At 40.9% G+C, this 21,150-nt stretch overlaps 1 protein-coding gene across 1 annotated transcript in view; it reads left to right on the plus strand.

The window, feature by feature from the left end:
* The first annotated feature begins 4,216 nt into the window (after positions 1-4,216).
* Positions 4,217-21,150, plus strand: part of MTX2 (metaxin 2) — a 29,587-nt gene continuing 12,653 nt past the window's right edge. The window contains 5 exon segments of the mRNA XM_063162186.1: positions 4,217-4,245; positions 4,247-4,277; positions 4,279-4,339; positions 17,176-17,223; positions 18,208-18,254. Coding sequence (XP_063018256.1) covers positions 4,217-4,245; positions 4,247-4,277; positions 4,279-4,339; positions 17,176-17,223; positions 18,208-18,254 — 216 coding nt within the window.

Consider the following 21,150-nt stretch of genomic DNA (forward strand, 5'->3'; position numbering starts at 1 on the left):
CTGTGCCCTGCCCACCTGCAGAGCTACTCTGGGAAGCTCAGGTAAAGCCGGGAACATCAAGGTCTGACTTCAAGATCTTAACTATTTCAGAGCACAGATTCCTCAGCAGCTGCTGGGAATGACAGGGATATGCAAGAGCCTGGGGGCTGGTAACACCTTCAGTGAATAACATAGTGAAGTTTGGGTTTCTGCACAGCTGCTTTGATGTCCGCTCAGTGCAGCTGCAGGGATGACAGATGTGCTAAAGTAGGCCTGGCACCCCTGAAAGTCTCACTCTGCTGAATAAAAGAATGCAGAAAAGGAGGCGAGAAAAGGTAAAGAAAATGATTAATCAAATGGCGTTCATACAGTTTGTGATTCCCCCCTGTTTGCTTTCAGAAATGCTATTCTTGCATCCCTTAAAACTCTAATAAACCCTTTCTATCTTCATGTAGGTTGCTGGAAAAGGCATCAGTGTTATTTTGTTTGTCAATTAAGAATGGAGTATCTTCCTTAAGTGTGAAGTGATTAATGTTAGTACTCTGACTATTGCATTTTTATAGACACATGTTCCTAGAAGTCATATCTTATCTTGTTTACGCAACAATTAAACCCTTCTGAGCCTATCTGATTATGAAAATAAGAGAACACTGTCAGCAGCATGCAATTAATTTTATTAGTATGAAAATCAATTGAAGGGTACACCTGAACTTTCACAAACCCAACTTTATTTCTTACCCCATCAGGGCCACTACCACAAAATATTTACACCAACTTCCCAAGGAAATGCATTGGAGCTACAGAACTGAGTTTGGCCTCAATTTTGAATTCAGGTTCCCTATAATGGTATCTCCTTAGTAAACTCACAGGACTGTGTGTGTAACTGAAAAATTTGCAACTTGGCTCATGCTTGAGTAGTTTTGGCACCATTCCTTATACTGAACAGTGGACTGCATTAAATGGCTGATAGGCAAACACTTGCCTTAATGGTACACCAAATGCCCTGTTAGATCCATTTGATCATGCCAGTCCAGCTTCATCTGTTTCTGTTGGTCTGTGTACCTTGCCAGACTGTTTAGTGTACAGAGAACCTCTGGCATGGAGTCATGCTACAAACACCCTCCTGTTGCTGCCTGGCACTGGATGTGTTGGCAGGGAAGGACTCACTCAAGTCTTCCTTCATTGTAGAGATTCCCAGCAGCCATAATAGCTCTTTAAAGACACTGACAGGCACCATAATGCTGAGGAGCCCCCAGGATGCCCTAAGCTACACCAGAGGGGCTGCCTGATTGTGGGCCAGGCAAGGAGAAGGCATTTCAGTGCTGTTTTTTCCCCTCATGTCTCTCTACTTCTTGGCCTTTTCTCAAAACTCCAGCTGTACCACACAAGTAGTCTTCAGACACTTCACCCATGCACAAAATTTCTGCACAGTTCTCTTTGACAGATTCATTGCTAATTGAATCTGTGACTGTCAGCATTCCTCCTGTGTCTTGGAAAGGCCTGGCTCGTTAGAGACCTGCTCTGTGGAAATGCAGAGCAGTGTTTTGGGCAGACATCCCCAGCTGTGCACTGAGAAAGTGCTCTGATGAAGCCTGCTGAGCAGCACGTGGCCCAAACTTGCTGTCTTGGGAAGAAGAAAGGTTAAACTGCAACACAGATCAGCTCTGCAGTGTCCTCTACCACCTCAACAGTTCTCTGAAGAGGAATGTTTGCAATCAGTGTCGGGCTGATACAATACTCTTGTATCCACCTTAAACTGGACTTAGCCCATAATGTGCTTCATGAACTTGAGAACAGCATGTGACACCTAGCAGCATTCTCAGTTTGGGAGAAACTAATTTAATTGCCTTCATTTTCTGGTGATTTGTTTAATCTTATCTACTGTCATCCATTCATCCATATGGCTAGCTAGACTGTAATTTGAATGGCCAAAAATAGTGTTATAAAGCAAGCAGCTTGAGAAAATGCACAAGACCAAAAGTCTTTTGTTGTCATCTATGTCACAATTCCTTTTGTAAAATATTCCTAACAATCGTATCTGCAAAGGACTCATTCTGCAGATAAAGGTATTGTTATTGTTAGCCATACATTTTGTAAAATATTAACAGAGAAAAAGAGATGTTAAAAACTGCCAAAATAATATTAAGGGAACTAATAAGAACAGTTGCTTTTTCCTAGGCAGAATATTAATCCTATTCAAGTTCCACATTATTTAATATGCAATGTATGTATGTATATATGTCCTAGACCTGTTTCACCTGCAGTTTAACCCTAGCAACTAATACCTTACAGGCAGCCCAGTGGAGAGATGGGCTATGAGAAAATGGAACTCCATTTTTGGTGTGCCTGTGTAAGCATTTCTCATTGAGGGACTTTCTGAAATGTGAAGCACAGGGGACAGTGTGGTTCTGCTTTTAGGTTCCCTTGAAAACCCAGCTGGAAGCTCATCCTTCTCTGCACTGAAATCACAGGGACCAGCACCTTGAGATCTGCTGTGAAGCCTTTGAAATCCGTGGAAACTAGGGAGCTTTCCATGGCATGGAGCAAGAATTACCACAATGAAGTTTGTTAATGGTGAGGGCATCTGAAGAAACAACTCACACGCAGATCCTGCAGGAAGCCAGGCTTCATCATGAGACTGATGCATTTCCCTGAAAAGCTGGAGGAGAGAGGCATGCTGAATAAAGTAGAAGGTAGGGATGCAGTCAGTTCCATTGCTCCCATCTATTGTCCCTGGAGATATCCCTGGAGGATTTCATACAAGGTGCTCTGCTGAAACAGTCCTTTCATTTGAGCAGGGAGGAGGACTGGGAATGCAGAAACAAAACTACTGCCCCAGTCTGCTGTCCCAGAGACAGAAGCCTGACCGTCTGTGTTCTTCTGCCACTTGTTGGAGGCATGGCCTCAGCACCACTCAGTTTTCCTCCTGTTTCGGCTAATTGTTTGGATTTGGCAGCAGATTGCTGTTGATATTTATTTGTTCATACTTGCTAGATTACGTCCTGATTTTTGTACCCTGATTTATTTTGCATCACCTGCCTCCATTTCTGCAGATGGCATCTTTGTATCAAACGGAGCTCTTCAAAGAAACATTATTTTTTTAAGTGGCTGCTAAGATATGGATTTGGCCTAGCCTATCCTTAGTTCAAGCTCGGCTTTTTGCCCCATGGCTTGTGTTTTTAGCCTTCTAAGTAGTTCTGATAATGAAAAGACTCAAACAGCACAAACCAGCTTAATTTAGACTCTTGCAATCTCTTAATGTAAAGCCACTCAGCTTCTCAAGACTGCTTGGAGTTTCTGTAATTTCAATGCTATTCAACTTACAGCTGTAATTAGAAATGTAGCTTTCATCAGCATTTAAAATAATCAGTTCTCTTAAACTTCACTGTTCTAAGTCCTCAGTCCATTGTTCCAATGTATCTACTGGCTCTTCTGCTTTTGCTACTGCTCTAATAGCATGCTTCCACTATCATGTGAAGAATATATTCAATATATTCATGTTTAGAATGATTCAAGAGTAAGTGTCACTGGGGGAGTTTCACACACTTTACAAACATTAATACATGTTTATGTCCCATGTCCTTTGTACATAAAATATTTAAAATTTTACAAGACTGAAATGTTGTGTTATCTGTCCTTCACAGTAAAGTAAGTCATACTTGATAAAATGAGATATTCTAATTCTTAATAAAGTGTGGCTAAAGGAATGAGGATCAAGAGGGACTGCAATATAATGAAACAAGTAATTCACATATCCTTTATCTTCTCAGCAATCAACATACTGAGTATGTAATTTTATAGCATTTTCCAACACTTAGGTAGTCTTTATATTACAGATTAAAAACCAAGAAATTTATGGTTGCTTCACGGCAAGGTATACTTTCCAAAAAGCAGAGTTTGTCTTCTGGAATTAAGACTCCCAGCCTTAAGACGAAGAAAAGGGAGCTGTACCCTTTATATGTAACCCACTGTCCCCGAGACGTCTCGGGAAGCATTTGGGGTTCCGTTCCCTTGTGCCCCATGTCCAAGCTGAGGGGGCAGAGGCTGAGCAGGCAGTGCCCGGCCGGGAGCGCCCGGGCTTTGCTCTCGGGCAGGGATAACGGAGGGCACTGACTGTGGCTGCCAGGCCGGGTGCTCGGGAATTCCCCCGGGAGCATCCCCGGCGCTCCCGCCCCGCCGGCCGGCCCGGCGCTGCGCCCCGCGGGCGGGGGAGCCGCGGGCCCCGCCCCGGCCCCGGATGCAGTCGCTGCCCCGCCGGCGGCGCGGCCCAGTTCCTGTGCGTGCCCTCGGCCCGCCCGCGCAGCGCCCTCCCTCCGCGACATGTCGCTGGTGGCCGAGGCCTTCGTGACTCAGCTGGCCGGTGAGGGGCGGGGGCGGGCGGGACGCCGGGGCCGCGCTCCGAGCCGCGGGGTGAGGGCGGCGGCGCTGGGCTCCCACGGCCTCGGTGCCGGGGTGACCCCTGGGACGGGGCCGCGGGGAGGGGGCTGTGACGGGGGGCGGCCGTACCGAGCGGTGCCGTACCGAGCGGTGCCGCACGGAGCCCGGCCCGGAGCACGGGGCCAGGTCCCGCTGCACGGCTCCTCTGCGAGCACGGCCGTGCGCGGCCACCAGGTCCTCCTGTATGGGCTCCCTAACCCGGCTGTGCCGGCGCGCTTCGTTACTTTCATTTAATCAGTTCTTTGAAACTGATTCGTTTACTTCAGTGGTCCAGCACACCATGTTTATAATTGCGGCAGCTGGCGCTGAGCCGCGCTGCGTGGGAGGGCTCGGTGCGGCGCCGTGCCCCGCGGCGCGCTCTGTGTCCCGGTGTCCCAGTGTCCCCGGTGTCCCAGTGCCCCGGTGTCCCCTGTGCGGGGAGGCTCCGGCGTGTGGCGGGACCTTTGCTACCTGTCGGTGCTCCCGGGAGCCGCTGCAGCTGCGCCGTCTGCGCCGGACGTGACCTTGAGCTAAAACCGAAAGTGTGTGTCACTGTGGAGCTGTTTAGCAAGAAATCATAATAATGTGCTCTCAAGGAAAAAAACAAAACATGAACCGTAGATAATGCCTGGTTAGGAAGCTCAAAAGCCAGGTAGTGTGTTGCATGCTTAAAATAAGTGCCTTGGTCAGTTTCTCCTTTCTTCTTATTCCCTGTTTTGGAATTTTTGCTGCTGTGCAAACTGCCAGACAATAAATACTGCAAGGGAGCAGTGTGTTGATTAATACTGACCTGTTGAGGAGGATGCTGGAGTTTTGTCTCAGGAGCTGGGTCTTCTGCCACTTGATAGAGGCCTCCACATAAGGATCTCTATTATGAGCGTACCCTGACTTGTAGGTCATGTGAGGGTGGTGGCTCTTCAGTCTGGGTCTGTAGAGGCACCCATGGACAAGCCTGAAAGTTGTGCTGGCCTCTTGAGTTGGCACTTGCTAATACTCAGATGTTAGCACAAGCCATGCTTATGTTGAGGGCCAGAGCTCTGCATCCTTGGGATGTGGAGAATAGGGTATTTACTTGCTTTTAGCATACTTTATTTGTATTGTGAAATACAAGGATAATGGTGTACATGACTGAATCTTGATTCTTCTGTCTCCTTAGTAACCTTTATGAATATTCTAGAGTGACAGCTTGCTAATACTTATTTCTTCTGGAATTATAAACACAAACTCAAGACTATACTGTATGTAGGCATCTTATTGCTCTGTTATTCAAAAAGCTGTTGTTTCACAGTTTTAAAAGCAGTTATGTGCCTTAAAAATAAAAGATACATTTGCCAGTGGGTTGTGACCTTTGTAGCTTGTCTGTATTAGGCACCAGGTCCAGATTGAAAGTAAATAATGGCAACATTGCTCATATTTGCAATTCATTGCTCAATTTGTTAATATGAAAGAATTTTTAAATTTAAATGTTAACCAGGATCTTGGCCAATGCCCCCCACACAGCTGGATTTCCTGAGATGTTAACGCAGACATGGGGAGTATTTAATTCTGGTACTAAGAAAATATCCCCCAGATCTAGGAATATTCGTGAGGAAGAAAAATGGTGTGTCTACAAGGAAAGAATACTGCTTAACAATGACATTGTTTTAATGGCATCTTATCCCAAATCTGTGCTTGTGAATGATTGAGAATTTTTTCCATGTTCCTGAAAATGAAATTTTATTGGCTTTTCATTGGGTTCCTGTTCACGAAGATGTGCCTTTGTCACAGCAGTTGAAACGAGCTGCTGCTGCTCTTAACATATAACAGCTGTAATGCATGGATCCTTATGTACAAGTATTTTAGATAATCGGCTCAGCATAATTTGTTTTCTAGAAGTGTTTTAAAAGCTTAGAAGAGGGTTTTAGTAGAGAAGAGGATCAGAATTTTCTTTTACACAGCAACTTTTTGTGTATGTATTTGGATTTTTTTAAAGTATTACCTATCTTCGCTTTGTGTGTGCCTTGTGGATTCACTTCACCATCTCAGCACAAACTGAAACACAGAAAACACCTTCTTCTGGATGTAAGAAAACCTTCTTTCGGTGTGAGGATGATTTAGCATTGGAGCAGATTGCCCAGTGCAGTTGTGGAGTCTCCATCCCTGGAGGAGAGTGGAGGTGGGCAGCCTGCTGTGGCTTCCCATGGGCATCCCAGAAGTGCCTTCCAGCCTCAGGGGTTCTGTGCCCATCAGTTCTCAGTGCTTGCAGTGCTGCAGTAATTCTGCATCCTCTCTGAGCAACATGCATTCCCCTGACCATGCTGGGCACAGCCTCCTGCTCTAATGCTTTAATGATTAAACACAAGACAATGACTGAATCACCTGTGTGGAGTGTCATGCTTGCATTAGTGGCATTCAACCATTTGCCCGTTCAGAAAGAGGTTGATGTTATGTCTCAAGGAATAATAAACAAGTGTTTCCATAGCCTCATGAGTTGTAAGCATTCATGAAAAACAGGCATCACAGTTTAAATCATCCATTTCTAAACTGTAGAAAATATTAATTGAATAATATGGTAGAGAATTTATTTAGAGTAGCTCAGCATCAATCACATATTAACAGGATAGGAAATGAATGTTTATGCTGTAAGAAGAATTAGAGTGCCAGCTTTCAAGTGGTCTACAACATTAATCTAACTCTAGTAGTTTTGAGAAGCTGACTGCTCAAATAATCTCTAAATGATTGTTGAGCATACATTTAATTGATCACTGAATTACTCAATAAGCTTTATTTTTTCCCCCCAAATACATTAGTTTTAGGTCAGCGATCAAAAGAGAGAAAATAATAATTGTTGCTTGTCCTTTGATCTCTGGAAAATGACTTCTGTTTATTGCTGTTATGTCCAAGGGTCTCAGGCTGGTTTTAATACTAAGGGAAATGAATGCAGTGTGAAAAGCAGGTGCCCTTCTGCCTTAAGGTATTTGATGTTCATAGTGAGTCTGCCTCCAGTGTGGCCTGCCAGAGTACAAATAAATCTTTGACATGCATGTTTTGTGCATTGAGACAAGCTTCAATCTGAGTGAGAAAAATTCATTGGGAGCAAAACCTGACCACCTAAATGGTTCCCATTCATGAAGACATGATATTCAAACTGAGTATGCATTTTGTGCATCAAAATGCACGTAGGTAAGTGTTAGCACTTCCTCCATGTGTGAGGTGAAAAAAAATGTTATTCTTGCTTAAAATAGGTTGTTGTCAGCAGAGATTGTTTAAGCCTGCTGCAGAAGTTCTTGTAGTGAAAAATTCAGGTTTATTTGAAAATACCAAATTTGTCAGGCTACATGATTTTATGTTCCAGTGTATTTTACATGTGTGCTTTTCATTTGGTAATCAAGCTGAAAGGAATCCCTTTTAACTCCTGTTCAGTTTCAATAAGCAAGTTTCTTATCTCTCCTGCCAATTTATGCTCAGACATGTTTCATGACTTGGTTTCCACCAATCCTTTGAGTGGATCCAAATCTATCCAATCTATTTTTTTGGGTCAGGGAAAACATTACTTTCACAATTATTGTAGCATAGTACATATTTCATTTTGAAATATTGTTATTTCTTGGTTTTAAGCGGCAGCATAATTACAGTTTATAATAGAGCATGCTTCTTTAATTGTTTCTGTCTCCATTAAGACTAAGCAGTCTTTCTCTAATCAGCATTTTATTGTTACATGTTTTCTGTTAAAGCAATGTCTTCTTTTCTCATTCCAGAAATGAGATTGCTCTAGAAATAATGGTAACAAAATCAGTGAACCAAATGTAGCACCTCTTTTGATACTGTCCAGTTTGAATTGGAAAGTAAAATTTCCTTGGCTGATGAAACCATGGCAAGTGGTTTGGATGGGAGTGATGTTTTGGAGCCTCAGCTCAAGAGGTCAAAGGAAAAAAAAAAAGCAAATAATGGGAGCAACTTTGGAGAGAAATCAGATTTTTCTTCTCTTTCTCACTCATTTTTTGTCTCTGGTCCTTGGGTGCTCTGTTCTCTGACTGATCTCAGGCATCAACCTGGTCTGTTCCTGTAGGTTTGGACCAGGTGAGTCACCTTTTCAAAACAAGAATAAATGAAAGAGCTTGGTTGCTGTTCTTTGCTTTAGTTGAGCAGGCATCACATGTTGTACGCTGCTGGGCATTTTCAGCTGTCTCTTTTGAAAGGGAGTGAGAAACTGCAGCTACATGCAAGCCATGGTGAGGATAAAAAAAGTACACACCATGCTCTCAAATTTGTATTATTATTACTTTGGCATTCTGGTCTTTAGTTATTAAGAAGATGACATAGATATCACATGAACGTGGATGTTTTAACACAAACCATTAGAAGTTATATGTAGTAATAAAACCCATGAAATGCTCAGGAAGTATTGGAAACATCAAAGGAAGAAATTCCAATGATGCTGCAGAGAATGCAGGACAAGTCTCATTGGGGAGGATGGGAGCTCAACTAAAAAAAAATTGGTTTGTGCATTCTGAATTAGAAAGTAAAAATGCTGAGAGGTGGGAATTTTTAACAGTTCTGCCTTCTAGCTGTGGTATAATGACAGTGAAGCCAATGTAGTGTTTGCATTCCTAGCAAGAGCTTCCAAAGCTCAACTGCATGTGTGGTTTTTTGGCATTTGAGTGCTGTATTGGAGGGACTCTGGATGCATTGGAGTGTTCTCACTGAAGGCCTTGGAAAAGAAATGAGGGAGACTGTGAGGGTATGATTAAGGGAGCAGGATAATGTTTTCAGGTTCTGAAGCAGGGAGTGTGCAGTGTTTCCCAGAGGTGAGGGAGAGTGTGAGAGGTGCTGTGGCAAATGCCACTGTCTGTTCTGGCTGGTTTAAAGGCCCAGAGCCCTAAGGCAGCATCTTCCCCTTGCTGGCAGCAACCCCTGGCTGGCTGCAGAGTGCTGGCTGTCTGCACTTGTACCCTGCAGAGCTCAGCTCATCTGGCACCTCTGCAGGACTGGTGCTGCTGTGCTCAGGGCTATGGGAATGAGACAGTGGAGGGGAGCCTTAATGAAAGGCCGGAGGGGCCAGGGCTGGGTGAGCTGGAATTGTGTGGGAAGCAGCTTTTGGAGCAGCTATGGGATGCTGAGGTCCCGTCTGGTGGGACAGATGTGTGTGGACCAGAGGAGGGGTGCTGTGAGCGAGGGAGCTGGGAGCTCCTTGGGGCGCTCCACAGAAGCGGCGGTCAGACTGCCTGCCAGACATCTTCAGGGGAGGAAGAGTTCAGGCTGCCACAGAAAGAGGGGTCACAATCTAGGAGGGCTTTCAAAGGACTGATTTAAAAATGTACATATCTACAAATGTAGATATCATGGCTAAGAAATGTTCCAGTCCAATAAGGCATTAATAAGTATCAAAGCTCCACTGTCCTGCTCTTCACAGCTCCTGTGCTTGAAGTTTGACTTCTTGGGTCAGGACCAAAGAGGAGCAAGGGAGTTAAGTAGCACAAAGGGAAGGGATTGATTTAGAGTTCTATAAAAAGATAATTTTAAGAATTACAGAGCTTCTTTGAGATGGAGCACTTATGCTGAATATCAGAAATAAGTAAAATAGCTCCAGCTTGTCAGGACTTTATAAATAAATCTTTTGCGATCATTTAGCTGGCACGCTGTCTGATTTTTCTGAAGAAATCCAGATGTTGATTTAGGAACAGCTTTTATTTATGGACTTGGTTTTGTTGAGATCTTTTTGGCCTCGTCTCCTGACAGGATCTCCCTCCTGTGGCCTGCCCGAGCAGCTAGAATGCAAAGCACCCTGGAGGATTGAACCACAGATGTGTACACTCCTGAAAGTCAGCTCAAAGACAGTAACAGAATTGCACTAATGCTTAAATACATGCAATTAATAGCTTTCTTGGAGGGTGAAGAAGCAGATTATGTCATGTTAAATGGCTGGTGCAGTAATGTCTCATGCTGACTCTCATAGTGGTACAGCTACAGGAAACTCAAGTTTGAGAATTGCTGCTGAGATTGAGACTTTACATTGAATATCTTCTCAATCAATAATTACTGGACAGTCATGTTTTATTTGAATTGTAATATCTCTACAGAGGAGGCCAGGGACATATTTGAGCAAATGATGTAATTATTTGATACATGATTTAATGCAAAGTGTTTAACTAGTGTGAAAGTTGGTTTTCGTTTGGCAAGGCACTATGAAACATGCTTTGGTCCTTTTTCAGCAGAGCCAGGGAGTTGCTGATGCTTTCGTTTTTTCTTGGCTCTTGTTAGTTTATAGGATCAGGCAATTACATGAAATTGATGTGTACCCAGTGTGGGTGGGTTGAAGTGGTGGGTCTTAAGGAAGCTTATTCACAACTTTCTTGTACTTCCTTTATTGATCACTCTTAATGTATGAGATGTAGACATTTAACTGCTTTGGTTCCAAAGTGGCTACAGCTTCACTGTATTGGTCAAAATGTACCCCTCCACTTATTTCTTGAATACTAGAAACACATCAGTTCCTGGAATTTTCTCTTTAAACAATGTATTGTTGCTTGAAAATACAGATTTATGTTAAAAGAGTAAGAACTGTTTCTTTGATGCATTTTAACATCAAATGTCTTAGAAATCTTCCTTGTTTCTGCAGTCTTGGGGAATAGCTTTACATGTGTTTTTCGTTTGGTTACTAAATTTAGAACATTGTGGTCCCTTCCAACTCAGAATATTCTGTGATTCTTTGGTATTGAGCAGCAGGTCCCCACCATGTCCCCAGTCTTTGGAAACCAAAAAGGGTAACTTTTCCTGCTGATTGTTGTGATGTTTGCTTCATGACATTTAGAGACTTGTACATAACAATGTTGGATATAGATGTTGCCCAGATGTAAGACTGAATTTCTTTTTAGTGTTTACTCTTGTGAAAAAGCAGTTTTTAGAATCCTCATTATATTTTAATCAAATCTGTACCTAGGGAGGGGCTAAAGGAAGCTGTGTGAAAATAATGTGTAAGTTAATCTCTCCAGCTGTAATACTGCAATACAGTGATTCAGATTAATGCCAAGTATTTTTGTTTGCTTGTTTTTAATAGAAGGTATCTTGCCTCTTGGCTCTTACAGCAGGCCTTTAATGCCAAGTGAGCCAAACTGGTAAATACAGATGTTTTAGTGTATTTTTTTTTAATGTAAGTTTAGTATCAAAGTGTTCAAGAAAAATGTAACAAAAAGGAAAGTGATCCATGCAAATGTGGTGATTTTAGAGAAGGACTAGTCTTTATATTTATATGATCCATAACAACTTCATAATATTTCATAAGTTGCTGTGTTAAAGAAGGTCAAATATTCCCAGGCCAGATCCCAGCCTTGCCTACACAGCAGCACACAGTGAGCTGTGTGGAAGAGATTGTTAGTCTGCTGAATACTGCATTGACAGAAACAGAAGGTGTCATAGAATAAACTGAGAATCATGGCAAACTGAGAATATATTAAACTTTTTTTGGAGGAGATTTGGGGCAGTAATTATCTTGATTTACTGGTTATTAGCCTTGATTCCTATTAGGCATAGGCTGCTTTTATAACAGAAAAATATTCCAATCTGCATTGCCTTCCAAAAATATTCTTGTTCCAACAGAATTCTATGGTATTGCTGAGAGCTGGGAATGACTAATTTCAAGTTGAGTGTTTTCCTAAAAACTTCTAACTTGTTGATGACTTCATTTCTCATTCAGGAGGGAACATCTTGATGCCTGGGTCTAGAGCTCTCTGGCTTTTGTCTGTGGCTGGTGTTCAAGAATGCCACAGTTTGCCAGCAAGCTAAACTAGTGGCAGACTACAGCGCAAATCACACTGCCTGCCCTGCTGCTGAAACTGGCTATTCTTACTAGACCACTGAAGTGGCTAAATTGTTGTTTAGCATATTCCACAATTTAACATGCAAAGTATTTTGTCTTCTCATTTTCAGAGTCTTATTTTTTAAGTAAGAGGATTAAAGGCATAACTGTAAACCATTTATTTCATTACATCTCTTTCATCATCATGAAGCTGCTGGGGGAAGGTGGATAAAAATGTTTGTTTCCCCCATACATCCTGGCAGCACTGACACAGGATAAAGAGTTTCCCCGTAATTCAGAGTGTAGAAGTTGAAATCAAGTTTGGTGCACTCATAAATAGATTCTGACCAAGGAGTTGGTGGGGCTGAGGTACTGTAGAGCATCTTAGTGATATGGTGCTTCCTCTTGAGCAGACTTCACTGGGGGAGCGTTAGTGCAGCCTCTCATTCTTTGAATTGAGGTTCACCAGTGGGCAAGTGTAGTATGTCCTGTTTGAGAGCTTTGGTTGGAACTGTGTAGGCTTCAGGTGAGCTGCTGATTGATCCCCTGCTGGTAGTGGGGTTCAGTGCTCTTGAGTCTTCTTACAGCATATTTGTGTTCTTTTCTCTTACTGTCCCAAAAGTATTTGGGTAGGTGAAGTCCTGTTATTGAAATGTCAGTCTGAAACGTCTGGAAACATTGAAATCAAGTTGTTATTTGAATATCTTAATGTTGCTCAAGTAAAACATTTCACACAATATGAAAATCTGAAAAGTGCACCTAATGCAATGCACCTTCAGTGGCAAAGAATTTGATGTGACTGTCATCTTTCTGTGCTTTGGAAGTTTTTTTTTTTTAAGAGCAAAAATTATGTTTTTTCTAAGTCATTCTCTGATAGGACAGGTGAGGAGTTAGGAATCTGTTTCAGCAGTTGCAAACCTGAGTACTTAAAACTCTACTGGGAATGTGCAACTCACCAGTTCACAGAATTCTCTTCTAATTTGACAACTAAGAACCCTGTTATCACTTTGAAATCTTCAGCATTTTGTATGCTAAACTGTTAATAAGTAAAACACTTAGACTAACAAATACATTTAGCTTAGTGAAATTTTCATGCATTTTTAGTCATCCACAAAACCGAAGAAGATTTGCTGTAGGTTTGCTTGCTGTTTGCCTTCCCCATTTGTAGGGGTGCTGTGTCTGCTGAATTCTCAGCACCCAGGATTACAAGGCTTATGTAGTGATGTTTTCTGTGTCCACATCTTTTTAATTCTTATTTCCCTGTTACTTTTGAACTCAAGCCCTTTTCAGACATTGTTAATGGAGGGGAGGTAGAGGGGGGGAATAATCCCACAGATTGTTTCCCATAGGCTGTTTCCTATAACTGGCATTATTGTTTTAATCAACAAGCAGTGTGGTAGAGAAGTAGGGAAAGACAATAGTATGAGATTTGATTGTCCTGAACAGCAGACAATCCACATGAAAGACTAAATATTTGAATTTGTTAATCATGGGAAAAGTTTCAGTAGGGTGGGAAAACAATTTTTACTAAAGACTGCAAGCCTGCGAGACAGACCCATTGAAAACCACACAATAGTAATTCCTCTGATTATAGAGGCAGAAGGAAGAATGAAATAGTTCCTTATTTCTAAGAAATGTAGAGAAGCTATTCCTGTAAGGCATGCTTCCAGGCAGTTATTTCATCCTGTGAGCAAGTAATGATAAAAATGTCTGTTGCGTAGGATCTAACACATAAATGTGATTCTGTGTTGAAAGCTTCTGAAGCTGAATTGACATCGCATTTGTTAATTTTCTCTTTATATACCGAGTGCCACAGTAGCCGTGGTTAGCAGGGAAATGAACATCTACAGACCAGAAGATTATAGTTGCCGAAGGATAAACTGGATTTGACTTCATTAGTGCACAAATGATAAGTTTGTGAGGAGTTATTATAGCATTAATCAACTTGATGGATTGGAAATATGACAGAACTGAAGCAGCGTGTAATATTAGTGCCTATTATTCTACAAATTATGTCTTCACCTACATTCATAAGGCAAGAGTCATTGCTGCACATTAAAGATGTTGCACACTTTCTCCTCTTGCGGAGACATGTGACAAGCCTTCAGTGATCCCTGCTCCTCTCTTCCCCAGCAGGGCTCTGGTGTCCCTTGGTGTCTGCACCTTGGAACTAACCAGAGGCAGCATGGGAGCTCCTGCTCGCGTTTAGCTTGTGCTTGGTGAGCCTGCACCCCTCACGTAGCAGTGTGTATTTAAACTTCCTGCTTCATCAGAAAGAAATGTTTCATATTCTAGACAACTTGGAAGTGGGAGAATGAGGAGAAATTGGAAGGTATGGGACAGATAGCGAATGGGTATTTAATTATTTGATTTCCAGAGTATTGCACAGGTATTTGTACCTCTGGTATTGTGGAACGTGATCTGCATGCAATTCTGAATGCACACTGCAGAATTTGTTTATTTTCTAGGATGTAGGTAATTACATGTGAATCTTAATGTGAAACTGATAATTTTAAAATCCAGTCTGTATAGAAATAGTGAAATCAGTTACCTTTGATCTGCTTTGCATGCAAAGAACTGAGGACTTTGGTTCAAGGCTTGTGAGCATGTGTCTACCTCATCCAAACACAGTCAGAATTGTGGCCTCACTCTGGAGACTGTAAGGTGCCAAGTGCAGGGTGTATTATTCATTTTCTTACAACAGCTGAAATTTGGAGTTCCAGGTGTACTCATAACGAAGGCTGAGGTTTTCGTTTGGCTGTTTGTCCTTGTTTCATTTACTCATCAGAAACATATTAGTACACAACTATGTATAAGTGAATGCAAAGGCGTTAAACTTTCCTTGTCCTTTCCTTCCCTCAAGTTGGGTGCTCTTGTGTACTGGGGCTGTGGGATAAAGACTTTGTATCATCACTAACAAAATTAGGGTCAGCAGATATGGTTCATGAAAATAAGTATGTGATCAGTAGATTGTGGAAGTAAGATTTATGCTGAAAAGGGCAAAAGATATACAAGCAATCTTGTACTTGTATTTTAGTTTATAGCGTGGATATGGCATGCCTTAGCAGCAGCGTGGTTTTGGATTCAGTGTGCCATGAAGCTGTTGTATATGTGTGTGTGTGTATTATATCTGTCTCCCTGGCTGCATATAGCTGAGTGCCAAAATCAGACTGGAATTAGAATCTGAATTTCTTGGAATGTACCTAGCTCTTTTGTTTGATTTTTTGTAGTCCAGAAATATTTCAGCCATGTGTAAAAAATAGGCGACTTCCAGTTTGGGCTGGAATCCAAGAATTAGTTATAAATCTGACATTTCAGTCAGAAGAGGATCAGGCAAAAAGTTTTAGTAGGAATGGGCCCATGCAACTGAAGGTCTCTGTACCCTTTTGGGCATGTAAAAAGGATGTTTTCACTGTTTGGCTGGAGCATTTACAAGATCATTGTAACTTTGTCAGTTAGTTACTTCTGTAAGTATCTCAGAGTCCAGAACTGATAATTTTGCTAAAATGTAGTAATAACATTCTTATTTTCCTCCTTCCGTTTGCTCCTGCAAGACTTCAGTGGACTTGAAGAAATGTATATTAGATAAATTATTTTAAATGCTTAAGGTTGTAGTACTGCAGACGCTATCTTAGTTTCTTTTTATTTAAAGATGTAGATGTACTTCCACGTCAAGAATTTTTACTTCAGGGCAAAACTTTAATGGTGGAGTGTAAAACCAATAACTGCTACAATAAAACATAAAACATTTTTCCATGACACTTAAATGTGATTAGTTGCTTTCTCATGCCCATACTAGTATCACTGATAGGCTCTGTGCCTTAATGTTAGAGGCAGTGACCTTCACAAAACTGTGTACAGTGTTTTAAGCTTTACATTTTGTGTGACTCCCATAAAAGTTAATACTTCATGAGTATCCAAAAGGAATGATAGTTAGAAAATTGTGCACTTTTTCAGTTTGAGTTCTAAAGGCAAAGATTCAAAGCCTTACTTAAGCCAGTGACATATTTATGCTTGATCCACACATAGCTATTTATACACATTATTGCTTTAAAAAATAATTTACATGATTAGAGCATAAATTTTGTTTACAAATGGCTGTTTTGGGTAGAATGCAAGGTTTGAACTGATATTTAAAAACAGTATTTTTAATTAGACATTAACAAGGAATGTAATGGATACAAAAAATGTTACGAACTGTTACCTTAATGCTACCATTAACAGTAAATTGGTACTGATTATTATTTTTGTCTTCCCTTACATTCATATGGTGTATGATTGATTACATGCAATGGTTCTCAACTGGAGGATGTGATTGTCTTATTTCCTTGCCTCATTTTTTTAGCAACTGCTCAACTGTTTTGAACTGATGATTCAGTTTCTTGAATGCATATTGACATTCCCATTTTAGGGTTGAGCAGTACATAGCTTAAAGCTATAGGCAGCTCTGGTCGTCCTGCTCTGGTGGGCAGAGTTTTGAGATGCCTGGGCTCCAGGTTCTGTGGGTATTACATAGGATCATGAGGATGCAACTTTAAAAGGCAGAACGCTTTTTTCTAATTCCTTAAAGCATTCTTCACACATTGGAGGTTTGTGCTTCTTTCCTCTGTGTCTTGTTCTGTTCTCTCCAGAATTCTTCATTTAGTACCTTAATAAATGGTTGCTCTTGGGAGTGGCCAGGATTAGGATGGGAAGTGGCCAGAATTAGGGAGGGAAAATAGCTGCATCAGTAGCTTCAAAATTACAAGGCCGTTCTGTAATGTAGCTGGAATTTTACTGTTCCTGAAACATTCCATTCTGGGACTTCCTTCTCCATGATGAACCCCTGAGAGCAGGAGAGAAGTACAACAGGAGAGCTTGTCAGTGGGACATTTTTAGGGCAGGCTAAATATTGCATCATCATCTTTGCACTCTAAATTCTTGCTCTGGGTAACATTCATGTTCAGTTAGCATTTATAAGCACATTGGTATTCAGCTTGCTCAATTAATATCTTCTCTTTCCACAGCCGCAGAGCCTTGGCCTGAAAATGCTGCATTGTATCAGCAACTGAAGGGTAGGTACACTGGTTTGGGCAATTAATAATTACCTTATTTTTAGGAAACACATTAAATATGCACTAAGATAATTAACTGCAAGGAAGCACAGAAACTGTTAAAGTAGTCCTTTGTGTTTTTTTGTTTGGTCAGAGGTTTTAGTTATGCTTGGATCTGCCAATATAAACCAGCTATTCATGGCCTACAAGGTCCTTGGTTTATTATTGACTCATTATATTGGCTGCTGTAGCCAGTGTAAAATGATGTGGTTGCAGGCACAGTTGGCAGATTTACTGCACCAATAGCTGAGGCAGCAGATTTTTGAAGTCTTGTGGTAAAGTAGGCTCTCAGTAAAAAGGAACTGTTAAAATGTATAGGCTAGGATGGTTCACTCTCCCTTTAGCAGCTCTTCATATATCATCAGATCACATTATGGCCCCCATTTGGGGCTCAGCAGCCTGCTACAGTTGTCAGAAGACTGCAAAGTAATGAAGACTAATAGGTAGCAGCTCTAGTCTTCTAAGCATGGAATTTTTATTGCAGTGAACTTGTCATCTTTCTTTTGTGTGACAGACCTAGACACAGTGTGCAATATTAGCTGCAAGCTGCTTTTATAGGTTTCTGAATACTTCTACTTTTTAGCCAGAGGAGATATGAAGATGCGATTTTATTTAACTTTGATTAGAAGGAGAGTAATTGGCATAAAAGTCAGGCATTTGCTTTTTCTCTTGTAGTGTTTTTTATTTTTTTAATTGAACATTGGTGATAATATATGATAAGTGCAATTGCATTTGTGGGAGAAAAATTCCTGGGTTTTTTTCCCTTTTTTTAATATTTATATTATAGATTTTCTAGTCCAGCTGCATAATAATTATATATGTGCTCCTTGTTTTATGCATAAGAAATGCAACCCAGCATCGTTTACAGTTACAGGTCAGTAAATGGGCGCTGTGTTTTTGTAATTGTGTGGTTTATTTTTTCTTCTTTTTTTTTTCTTTCAACAGAGGACCAAATTCTGCTTTCTGATAATGCATCTTCCCTTGCTGTTCAGGTAAAATATAATATTTTCTAAACTAAAGATGTTAAAACAATTGTATTTTTAAAATTATTATCTAGGTAACATAACGATACTTAGTTAAAAGATTAATTCAAGAATTATTTCTGCCAAAATGAATGACTTACTTCCTGCCTCTGATTTGCTTTATGTTGTCATTGAAGTGCCAGAGCCTAGAGGATTTGAGGATTTTGAAAGTCCTGTGTAGAGTTCTGCTCCTTTTATTCCTGTTTATATTGGTCTATGTACAGCATCTGCTTGCCTACTCACTCTGGGAACTGCATGGTTCATACCTTTTGTCACTTGCTGTGCATGTTTGTCTTGTAGCACCTTGCATGATGTTTGCCAGTCATTTCATTCTCATAGCTAATACTATGCCCAAATATGCCCAAACACAGGGCATATTTGCTTCATGCTGTGAGCATCACGTCTCTCTGTGTCTCTGGTAGGCTTTTTTTCAATTTCATCATGTGTACAGGCTGGAGCTCCAATGTGGTTTTTAGAAATAGTCCATATAATTGACAAACTTGCACCTGTAATTGACTTAATAGCACCTCTGTGGCTGTGAAGTCCGTGTAATCTCCATTAACCTGTTAGGTTCAGTAACCCCAAATCTCAAGGGGACGTTTTCCCCGTTAGGAGCAAAGGCCTGGCTGTCAGAGTGGTGGGGAGCAGGATGTCTGTAAGGTTCTTGTCCTTCAGAGCAGTTTTGTGGCTGCTTTGATTAGCAGGGAGTTGCACTGTTCTCCTGTGCCTTGCTTTTTGTGGGTGGTCTAGCTCAGAGAAGCTTCAGCATGCAGTCTTTGAGGGCTGTCCAAAGAGGTCACATTTCATTACCAAAAATGGGACACGTGGAGATGGTAACTGATATTACTGGGGAAAAGGTTAGGATCACTTGATCATGGTAACTACTTCCAGGATCTCTTAACTTTTCCTTCCAGTCTGGCACTCTAGGAGATAGCTCTAGGAGTAAATTCGATCACAGGAAGAAGATAGCTTTATCCTTTGCTGGAAAGAGGAATCACCTCTGATACACCTAATAAATGGGGCAGTATTTATTGGTTTGAGTAGTATGTTTTATATTGATCTCGGTGTTCCTTTTTACCCCAACAACTGTATTTTGGGGGTTCTCATGAATTTCCTTCCCATCTAGCAATATATGTATATGTGGCTTGTATTTAAAACACAACCCCCCCCATCTCACCAACAAAATAACCCTAAAATTTCCTTTTCTAATGCATCATTTTTCTTTACTGTTTCTAGTACATTGTTATCCTACACATGTCACTTAGATGATAAATTAACTATAATATATTAAAAATCCTTGTTTTTCTTCAATATTCTCTAGCTGGACAGCTGATAGTAGCCATGACTATAAATATGGCTCTGGTGGATATCTGATCTTAAACTTTATAGAATAATTCTGTATTGAGGAATTGTATCAATTTTGAAGAATCTGTGTAACATGGTTTTGACAGGGAGAGGATAACTATTCTTGGTGTCTTTGATCCATTTTGAAATGATACTAGGATGTGTAGTGATCAGAGAGGTTTAAATACATCAGCGTGTTTTGCATAAGGAATTTGCTTTTTATTTTGTTGAGAGATTGTTTGTCTGTTTATTGTTTTTTTTTTTTTTTTTTTTTTTTTTTTTAAGGAGGTGATGGGAGTTGGGGGATGTGTGTCTTTCTCAAAGGAAAATTTGGGAATGAGGGATAGGAGGAGAAATAGGAGCTGGTACCTGGGACTTCTTTCCTACTACTGTAATTCTTTTTCCCCCTGTTACTGATTAGGGATGCATCAATATCACCAGAGGAGATACATAGCTTGTTTGAGGTTGTTGAACTTCCATGTGGTTAAAACATCAGAAATTTGAGTCGAAAGCATGTGGAGTCAGCCATCACCAAATCTTTAAGAAACATGGTTTAACCATGACTCTGAATGTGCTGTAGCCAGTCTTTCAGGTATTTTATAAAGTCTCTTGTAGCACCTCTTTGTAAAGCCGCTCTCAGGTCTCAGAGGGACATACATGCTGATATCTACACATAAAATAACACATGCAGTCCAGTGCCATAGTAAGTAACAGCTGGAGTAAAACTTGACTGTTTCACAGTTGCCATCCCTGCAACACAGATGGCCTTGCAGGTACTGCTGATTGAGGGAGCAGAGCAAGCTGCTCTCACTGGAGATGTAATTAATGAGTAGAGAGGGCTGCAGGTTGAATATAGGAAGTTGGTTGAGTCTTGCTGTTTTAATAATGATTGGATGTACAACTTCTCATTGGGCAATCAAATCTGGACTCTTAATAACCACATGTCAGATGAGAGAAAGGATGATGGTCTTCTGGGAATTGCTGAGTAACTGTGCTGGTGCTTATAGTAGTTAAAAACCAACCAAACACAAAAATTGTTCTCATCTTGTGGAACTTCTCTGGTAGGGTTGTTTATTTTTGTTTGTTTGTTTTTTAATTCCTATTCTGCTCATTGTTTATTTCGGAATCAGACTAATTTAGCGATTTCTTTGGCTTTTACTGCGTTCAGATTCTTTGTATTTTCTGAAAATACACCATAACTTCAAGCAGCAAGTGCATTATCTCTGGTATGTCTTGGTGTTTGCACTTCTTGCTTGTTAACTTGAAGTAGTGTATTATACAGTCAGGTTCACTTGATCTTGGGCTGCAATGCCTTGGTATTGAATGAAATTTTATTTTCACTATAAATTAATTAAAATCAAGGGAAAATACTAATCAGTAATGATTATCCAGCTATTGAAAGGAGATTGTAACAGAATGAAGACTCTGCTCTTGTGGACACTCAGCCCTCTTCCCATCAGTGTTAATGAAAACACACCTCCTGGGTAACGTGACACATGGTTAAAATAATTTTCCATGGGCA

The sequence above is a fragment of the Melospiza melodia genome, chromosome 8 (genome assembly GCF_035770615.1).
Source record: "Melospiza melodia melodia isolate bMelMel2 chromosome 8, bMelMel2.pri, whole genome shotgun sequence".
NCBI lineage: Eukaryota > Metazoa > Chordata > Aves > Passeriformes > Passerellidae > Melospiza > Melospiza melodia.